Source organism: Arachis ipaensis, chromosome B09 (genome assembly GCF_000816755.2).
Source record: "Arachis ipaensis cultivar K30076 chromosome B09, Araip1.1, whole genome shotgun sequence".
In the NCBI taxonomy this organism is placed as follows: Eukaryota; Viridiplantae; Streptophyta; class Magnoliopsida; order Fabales; family Fabaceae; genus Arachis; species Arachis ipaensis.
This window is the reverse complement of record NC_029793.2, coordinates 8,590,613-8,600,477: the sequence shown is the minus strand read 5'-3', so window position 1 is coordinate 8,600,477 and position 9,865 is coordinate 8,590,613. Positions and strand designations below refer to the sequence as shown.

General features: G+C 41.8%; 1 protein-coding gene across 1 annotated transcript; it reads right to left on the bottom strand.

Moving 5' to 3' along the window:
- LOC107614927 lies at window positions 8,225-9,004 on the bottom strand. The gene has a single exon (XM_016317052.1). The coding sequence runs from the start codon at window positions 9,002-9,004 to the stop codon at window positions 8,225-8,227; it is 780 nt and encodes a 259-aa protein (XP_016172538.1).

Genomic DNA, 9,865 nt, shown 5'->3' with positions numbered 1-9,865 from the left:
TTTATTGATGTAGCATTCTATAATTTGATATATTGCATGTATAAAATTGTTTATGAGTTGATGAAAGTTATTAAAAAAAAGGGTTAAATATCAACTATTTCTCATATTTCTTATCTATATAATGAATAGGGTTTTAGTTACCGAATCTGATCGAAAAATACCGTAAAATTAAACCGAAATTTATAACAACCAAATAAAAAATAAATAAAAAATATTTTTTTTCGAAGTAAATCGATCGGTTCGGTTCGGTTTTTGGTTGGCTTGGTAAAAACCGAACCGAACCGAGAAAGGTGTTTCATAGTGGTTCTTTTTACTGGTTTAATCTAAAATCCCTAACTCTCTTTCTCTTTCACTCGCGCAATCACCCTCACCCAGACACCCACTTATCCACAACTCACTTCCATCTTCCATTCTTCCTCCTCTATGCGACCATGCCTGAGAGAATGAGAGCCTGAGAGAGCCAGAAAGCTAGAGAGCATCGTCCACCATCAAGAAAGTCATCCATCGTCACTCAAAGTCGTTGCAAGTCATCCATTCATCTCCGTCGCAGACTCGCAGGCGTAGCAAAGAGCGCGTTGTCCAGTTCGCGCCCTCGTGCAGTTGACGCCGGCGTCAAGTCCGCACCGTCGTCCAGTCTGTGCCGTCGCAGCAAACCCTAAGCGGAGTAGCACTCCAGTCGCCGAGCCCTCTCCTGCAAAAAGCAACTGAACAATGTCTTCTTCGAAGGTTAGAATTTGATTTTCAAATTTTTATAGTTGATTAAAGGCACATGTATTAGTTAAATTTATAAATCAATATATTGTTCAGCCATTTTGCGAAGAATAATCCATTTTTTTAATTTCACATAAGTTGACAAACGCACTCTGTGGTCTGTACATTCAAAATGTCTCTTGTATTTTTAAAATAAATCAACTTTAAAGTAATAACTAATTTAATTTGTTATCAACTTATCTTAATTAGGAAGATCAGATGAGCTTGACTAAAATTATTGTCCCGGATTGTTGTTGCTGGTCTGTGCTTAATTAGAAAGAGGACTCCGATGCTCAAGTCAGTTTGTGATCAAGGAAAATATAAAACCTAAAAAATAAAGAGTTGGATATCTTTTCTTTGTATTGGCCCTTTTATGAGTTCTCCTTTTTTTCGTGTCCCTCATATGCCTGCGGTAAGCCTATTTATTGTTGTTCGGAATCGTTCGTAGTGAACCGTTATTATCCAAAGTGAACAGGATTTGATTCGATCATATTCTTAGTGGAGTTTGTTCGGCGACAATCACGAGGTGTTTTGCAACGGTTTCCTTTCAGATGCTTTCTGCTTGCTTTGGTCAGGAGTTCCGAGATATACGTCGGTTTCACCGATTATCCTGGGTACGGATCATAGCCCCCAAGCTTGACTTGCTATTGCGGGGAGCAAGTTGAGCTTTTCCGAGCCTAACATCTCGGAATGATGTAACATTGGTAGCTCCCAAGCTCAACGCGCGAACCCTTCGATTCTTGCATTTTTATTTAATGCTTTTTTGGGGAATGTTAACCGTTTCGGGGAATTATTGCACAGTTATTGCAATGTCTTTTGAATCTAGGCTGTTCAAATTTTTTTGGATATTTGGGAAATCAAATGGTCCAGGTTTTATTACTTGTCGTGATTTGTGTTTAGTTGTGTTGGTGTACCATTCTCATTTGCACGATTCCCATCTATCTATTTCTGCTAAGTTTGAATCGACATGACTTCTAGAGGCTATTTTCTCTTTTCACAGTCTCTTCCTTTTTGTTTTACTATGGCAAAAGAAAAGACAAAAAAATAAGATGATGAAAAAGTTGTTGAAGTGAAAGATGACATCTATGTGTGGGTTCATGCTGATGTCAAATGTCGTTCTTCTCTTCATGACAATGTAGAGAAAGTCTCCTCCCTGTCCCTTAGTAAATACGTTAGGGGAGGCACTACAGTGGGAGTTGAGTTTCTTCCCTGTGATGTAGGGGATAGAGTTTGTGAAAGAAGGGGGGATTTTGCATATTTTTATTTCTACACATGTCTGTTTTCTGAATTGGGGGTTAGGGTTCCATTTACCATCTTTGAGTGCCAGGTTTTGACACAGTTAAACTGTGCTCCCACGCAACTGCACCCAAATTCGTGGGCTTTCCTGCGTGCCTTTGAATGCTTGACGTAGTTCTTGGGGACCCTTCCCACTGTGACTCTGTTTTTTTCACTATTTCAGTCGAAGGGGGTTCGGAAGGGACTCTGGGTAAATCTCAGAAGCTATCCTGGTCAAGCTCTTTTTGTTTTGTATAAATCTTCTTTCAAATGTTTCAAAGAATTGTTTATAAAAATAGGTAGCAGGGAGACGGAATATCTTTTTTACCTTGACGACGAGTTAATCGAAAAATTTCCTTTGTATTGGTGTCTTGAACCTATGCAAATTTTGGATGCCCCTGGTCGTGATGACGAGGAAAACTTGATTTTGCATTTTTTGCTAGAGAGTTTCTCGTCAGGGAAAATGTTGTCGATTTCTGAACTGTTGAAATATGAAGGGGATAGGACTGCTTTAGAAAAATATATTGGTAAATTGTTACCTTTTGGCTCCTTTGATAGTGTTTCTGATTTTTGTTGGCTTCTGATTTTGGATTCTTCCGTTTATGCAGGTGGTAGGGTCTTGAGCTTGTCTTCTGCTTGTATGAGGTCCTTTTTGGACCAGAAAAAGGACAGTGTTGCCGAGGTTGAAAAAAATGTAGGGTCTGGTGTTGAGGCGGCCCAATCTTCTGCTGGAAAAAGAAAAAATCAGGATTCTTAAATGTCTTTAGAAGTTCTTTCTGGTCATGAGGCTGAGTTTGGGACAGATGTTCAGTTGGGGAAGAAACTACGCCTTCATAATTTTTCCAGGGGTGTCAGCACTCATTCTATCTGGAGTGAACGGTTTCCTTTTCCCAAGCTCTCTAACAAAGTAGGTCAACATCCGGCTGATGTCGTTATGCTAAAGGACATCGGCCAGGAGGCTATTGGACATTATCTTCAAGTATTCTTTTGTCCTTATTTTGTTTTTATTGTGCTTTTTGTGTTTTTATATTCTGTCTTTTTGCCTTAGGTAATTGGTGCTAGGATGTTGTGTTTGGGCCGAACTACCGAGCTCTGTGGTATGGAGGAGAAAAATAATGAACACAAGATCTTGGAGCTGGAAAAATCACTTAAGAAGAGGGATGAGGTTATTGTTGAGGCTACTTCAAAGGTGAAGGATTTGGAGCTAGAGGTGACCAAGCTTCAAGAGCAGGTCCATGCTCTTCAGGGGCAAATTAAGACTTCTGATGAAGAGAAGGGTCAGCTTACTGAAAGGGTTCACGAACTTGAGAGGAATTTGAGTTATTTGCGGCCGGTTTTGACCGGGCTGTTAGCCAAGTGGCTATTTTCTCTCCTAATTTTAACTTTGAAAAACTTGATGTTACAAAATTTGTTGTGGATGGAAAGCTGGTTGATGACAAGGTTCCTGAGGAGGCTGAAGGAGACAATGTTACTTCTGTCGAGAAGGATAATTAACTTTCTTTATTTTGTATTGTTTGTGTTGGTTTTTGGTATGGTCTTTTGGATGACCTGTTTGAACTTTGTATGATGTCTTGACTCTGTGTTTCACTCACTTTTGAGTAGGATTTGATTTAATGTTTTATACACATTTGAATGGAAATTGACTTAGTGTTTAGCACACTTTTGAATGGAGACTGACTTTGATTTGTATCCGAATAGCAATTTGTATTTACAGATAGTAGCTAAAATACAATAGCTTTTTAAAGTGAAAAGGTATGAAGGGAATGGCCTCGTTAAAACCTCCCCGAGTAAAATCCTGGCTATTGGGATAAAACCTTGGTGGTAGAAAAAAGAGTACCTTTCACCTTCACTTTGTTACATGTAGTAAGAAAGCAATGAAGAGATATTCCATGTGTTAGGTAGTTCACTTCCTTCCAGTGTTTCCAATGAGTAAGCACCTCTTCCATGCACCTTAGATATCCGGAATGGCCCTTCCCATGAGGGGGGCCAACTTTCCTTGGCCTGGTGGTTTCCGGACGTCCTCGATTTTTCACAGAACGAGGTCGCCGTTTTCAAATGTTCTTGGCCGCACTTTCTTGTTGTACTTTCGTTGGACGATGTGTTGCATTGCCTGCAGCCTAATTTTGGCCATCATTCATTCTTCGTCGATGGTGTCTAGTTCGGACCTCCTTGTTTGCTCGTTTTGTTCGTCGGATCTCGGATGGTTTCTTAGTGACTCCTGTGCGACTTCTACTGGTATCATGGAGTCTGCCCTGTACACAAGTTGGAATGGTGTTTCTTTGGTTGTTGAATGTGGTGTTGTATTGTAACTCCATAAGATCTTGGATATAAGGTCGGCCCAATGACCTTTTGCTTCAGTTAGTTTTTTCCTTAGGGCCTGCAAAATAATTTTGTTAGTTGCCTCGGCGAGACCATTTGTTTTTGGGTGTTCGACCAAGGAAAAAATGATGTCTGATTTTAAGATTCGCTAAAAATGATGCAATATTTCTATTAGTAAACTGTCTACCGTTGTCAGTAACAATGTCACCTAGGATGCCATATCGACATATTATAGATTTCCATAGGAAATATTGTACCTTCTCGGAAGTTATTTTTGCTAATGGTTGAGCTTCAATCCATTTTGTAAAATAATCAATGCCGACCAACAGGAACTTTACCTAACCTCTGGATACCAGGAATGGTCCGAGAATGTCGAGCCCCCATTTATCAAAGGGCCATGATGTATCGGATGCATGTAACAGTTCGGCCGGAGAGTGGATTATTGGTGCATACTTTTGACAACTTTCACAATGTTGAACTTTCTTTATACAATCCGTTTTCATTGTTTGCCAATAGTAGCCGGCTCGCAGGATTTTTGCTGCTAAAGTTCTACCTCTGATATGAGTTTTGCAAATGCCTTCATGTGTTTCGTCCATGGCCAATCTGGCTTCTTCCGCCCCCAGGCATTTTAGTAGCGGTTTGGAGAATCCTCTCTTATACAGATCCCTGCTGATCATGGTGAATTGGCTTGCTCTCTTTTTAAATAAATTTTGTGTTTTCCTCTGTTGGAGGGATTTCTCCTGTGGTCAGGTAGTGGATATATGGTGTTCCCCAATCCTATTCGTCCGAAACAGAGAATATATTGACAGAAAAAATGCTCGATTCCCCAAGCGTTAGTTGTGATAGGGAGGATGACTCTTCTATATTTTTAGATGTAGCTAGTTTAGATAGTATGCCTGCCCTATTATTCTCTTCTCAAAGTATATGATTGATTTCGAAGTTCTGGAAACTTTTAGCCATGTTTCTTACTCTGTCTAAGTATTGTTCAAGAAGCGGGTCACGTACCTGGAAAAAACCATTTACCTGTTGCACTACTAATAGTGAGTCGCAATATACCTTTAATTTTTTTATTTTGCGGCCAGCCTTAGGCCAGTGAGTAGAGCTTCGTACTCTAACTGGTTATTGCTTGTCTTAAAAAGGAATGTTATGGATTGCTCGACGTGAACCCCTTGGTTGTCCTTAAGAACGACTCCTGCTCCGCATCCTTCTTCATTAGCTGCCCCGTCGATGTATAGTGTCTAGAAATGCTGGTCATCTTCAGCTGCTATGAGCTCGATCAGGAAATCAGCCAAAATCTGTGCTCGCAGGGCCTTACGGGGCTCATATGAAATATCATACTCGGACAATTCAATTGACCACCTGATGAGCCGTCCTGCTAGGTCAGGCTTTGTTAGTATTTGCCTTAGTGGTTTATTCGTCCAAACTATAATTCGGTTGCTTTGAAAGTAATGTCATAATCGGCGCGAGGTAATTATCAAGGCAAATGCTAGCTTGTCAAGTATTGGATACTGAGTTTCTGTGCCCTGCAATACCTTGCTGACGAAGTATATTGGTTGTTGGGTCTACCCTGTTTCTGTAACAAGAACAGAACTTATAGCATTAGTAGAGACTGAAATGTACAGATAGAGTGGTTTACCACTCACAGATTTGCACAGAATAGGAGGGAAGGAGTGAATTGTTTTGAATTCTACGAATGCCTTTTCACAGTCTTCGGTCCATTTGAAGTTGCGTGCTTTCCTCAGGGTGTTAAAAAAGTGTTGAGACTTCTCGGCTGCTGCTGGCAAGAAGCGGAACAACGCTGCCAGCCATCCTGTGAGCTTTTGTACCTCTTTAACAGATTTGGGTGATGTCATTTTGATTATTGCTCGACACTTTTCTGGATTCGCCTTTATTCCTCTATGCGTTAGGAGGAATTCGAGGAATTTTCCTCCCTGTACTCCGAATGCACATTTTTCAGGATTTAGCCTCATGTTATATCGTCGCAGTTGATTGAAGATTTCCTCCAGGTCATGATAATGTTGAGCTTCATTTGTGGATTTGACGACCATATCATCGACGTATACCTCCATGTTGCGTCTAATTTGGTTTTTGAAAACTCGGTCCATCAGTCTTTGGTAAGTCGCTCCTGCATTTTGAGGCTGAAGGGCATTACCTTGTAATAGAAATTTCCATTGTTTGTGACGAATGACGTCTTGTCTTGGTCCTTAGGATTCATCAGTATTTGGATGTAGCGAGAGTAGGCGTCCATGAAACTGAGCACCTTGAAGCTGGATGTCTCGTCTACTAACTTGTCAACATTCGGCAAAGGGTAAGAATCTTTCAGACAGACCTTATTCAGATTCGTGAAGTCCACACACATTCGCCGTTTCCCTGAGCTTTTCTTCACCATTACTACGTTAGCTAGCCAGTGGTGAACTGTATTTCTTTAATGAAACCAGCGTGTAGCAGTTTCTGGACCTCCTGTTTTGCTGCTTCGTTGCGCTCCTTGCCGAGGTTGCGCTTCTTTTGACGAACCGGCCTAGCAGACGGGTTGACAGCTAGGGTATGACATATGACATTGGGATCTATACCCGGCATGTCCGCCGGAGTCCATGCGAAGAGATCGGCGTTCGAACGAAGTATTCCGACTAGGTGTTCTTTCTCATCTGCAGTTAAAGAGGATCCGACGTTAATATATTATGATTGATCTTCGGTTAGAATTACCTTACATAGTTCATCTGTCGGTGTTGGTCGGTCTTCTCGTTCTGGTCTCCGGTCAAGTTCTGCCATCATGGGTAGGTCGTCGGCATTATATACCGAGTTGACATGCCGCACCTCTTCCGAGGTTGGTTTTAGGGCTTTTAGTCCTGCGTTGTAACACTGCCTTGCCTCCTTGTAGTCGGAATGAACTGTCACAATGCTGGTGTCCTGTACCTGAAATTTGACATAGAGGTGCATAGTAGAAACAATTGCTCCAAATGAATTTAAAGATGGTCGCCCTAATATGATGTTATATGGGCTGGCACAGTCAACCACTAGGTACTGAATATCGAGTGTTTTTGAATCGGGATATTCTTCTACAGTTGTCCTTAGCCATAGATAACCTGTTATTGGCACTCTTTTGCAGAGAAATCGACCAAATATCCCGAAGAAGGTTGCATGCTCTTAGGGTTCAACTGAATTTTGTTGAAGGTGGATAGGAACAAGACGTCGATGCTACTGCCAAGGTCGATGAGCACCTTCTTCACGGTCGCTTCTCCGACAGCAACTGATATGACAACAGGGTCATCTAGATTCTAACCTCTTTGTTGAAAGTCAGCATCGCAGAAGGTTATCACTGGGGTTGTGTTGTTTCATTGTAATGTTTTTGTTTGCTCGTTTGGCATAGTGAGCATACTTCTATAGCTTCTTTTCTTGTTGTGTTTGTTGATTCGCCGCACGTGAATCCCCCTGATATGTAGTTTATGACCCTTCTTGCTGGTAAAGGTTGATCCGGGTTGTCCTTGCTGGTGGTGGTGCCATTGGTGTTGCCCCCTACAGGGTTTCCAGCCGTTTTCTGAATTCGTCCGGTAACATATTTATCCAACAATCCTTGTCTCGCCAGCCGCTCGAGCAGATCCTTTGTGACCATACACTCGTCGGTTGTATGTCCGAACTTCTAGTGGAACGCACAGTGCTTCGTCTTGTCTACGTACTTTTGGTCTTGGTACGTGCCTGCCCTGCTCGGAGGTTTGATGATCTTGGTGTTGAGTATTTCTTTGATGATATCTTCCCTATTTATGTTGAACTGTGTATACGAGTCGAACTTTGGTGTCAATCGGAATGGCTTTTTTCCCTCCTGGTTACCAATTGGTCGGTTCGGCTTTTCTTCCTCTTTGCGAGTGGGAGCCTTCTCCATTCTTCAGGCTTCTCTTAGTTCCTCTATTTCGATCTGTCCAGTGGCTTTGTCTCTGAATTCTTCCAATGTTTTCGGCTTTGCTACGGCTATCGCTTCCTGGAATTTTCTGGGTCGGAGACCACTTTTGATAGCATGCAGTTGTACTTCTGGATTGAGGTTGGGGATCTCCATGGCTGCCACCGTAAAGCGTGTCATGTAGTCCTTTAGACTTTTATGCTGTCCTTGTTTGATTGTGCTGAGATAGTCAGAATCTCGTACGTAGATTTTAGAAGCTGCAAAATGATTTATGAACAGTTTAGCAAACTCATCGAAATTGGAAATTGAACCTCTAGGTAGGTTAGAAAACCACAATAAAGAGGCTCCGTCCAAAAAGGTCGGAAATGAGCGACACAAGATGGGATCAGAGTCACTGTTAAAAAACATCATAGATTCAAATTTTGTGACATGAACTTTAGGATCTTCGATCCCCTTGTATGGGGCCAATGTCATTGGCAGTGTGAAGTTCTTAGGCATCTCGAAATCCATTATTTCTTTCGAGAAGGGACTACTCTGGCGCTGTTCTATTTTTGGAGGCGTTTCCCCTGTTTTCGCATTTGATTCAGATTGGTGTTCTTCATGGGCTTCGTTAGCAGCCTGCTTTTTGTCCTTCTTCCCCTCATCGTTATTTTGGAGTGTTGCTAAAAGGTCGGTCATTTGCTGGTTGTCCGCCAGTAACGCAGCATTGGCTGCCAGGACCTCGGCGGTGGTTGGGTTGGCCTGGGGGGTCACTGAGTGATCTGTCATGTCTTGTTTCTTGCATAAAGAAGGGTAGCATAGGGGTAGCGAGGATGTTAGATAAAAAATACTAAGGTGAGGCGTGGCCCCACGGTGGGTGCCAAATGTTCCTGCCTGGAACCGAGCTCTGAGATATAGGTCGGATGCAGCTGGGATGGTGCTTGTGAATGTCGTCCTGTCACGTACTGCACTTCCAGATCCTTCTTAGTCCAAGCAGTAGGGAGTACCTGCAAAGAGAACTCCGACGCTCAAGTCAACTTGTGATCAAGGAAAATATAAAACCTATAAAAATAAAGAGATAGATATCTTTTCTTTGTATTGGCCCTTTTGTGAGTTCTCATTCTTTTTTCGTGTCCCTCATATGCCTGCGATGGGCCTATTTATTGTTGTTCGGAATCGTTCGTAGTGAACCGTTATTATCCGAAGTGAACGGGATTTGATTCGATCATATTCTTAGTGGAGTTTGTTCGGCGAGGAACATGGGGTGTTTCGCAACGGTTTCCTTTCAGATGCTTTCTGCTTGCTTTGGTCAGGAGTTCTGAGATATACGTCGGTTTCACCGATTATCCTGGGTACGGATCATCTAGTATTACTGAATGTTTTTAAGTTTATGATGGGATCAATTAATAAGCAATGTTATTTGGTTTTGGGCTGAATGTTTTTAAGTTTATGATGGGATCAATTAATAAGCAATGTTATTTGGTTTTGGGGTGATAGGAGTAGAAATAGGTCGAGAACTGAGTTTTAGTTTTGGCGAATCTAGCTCATATCATAAAAGTTGCGTTTGTTTATGTGGACAGGATACAGAGACATGGAAAATACATGTGTAAAACGTATTTGGATAGAGAGACATGAACACGGGACACAATG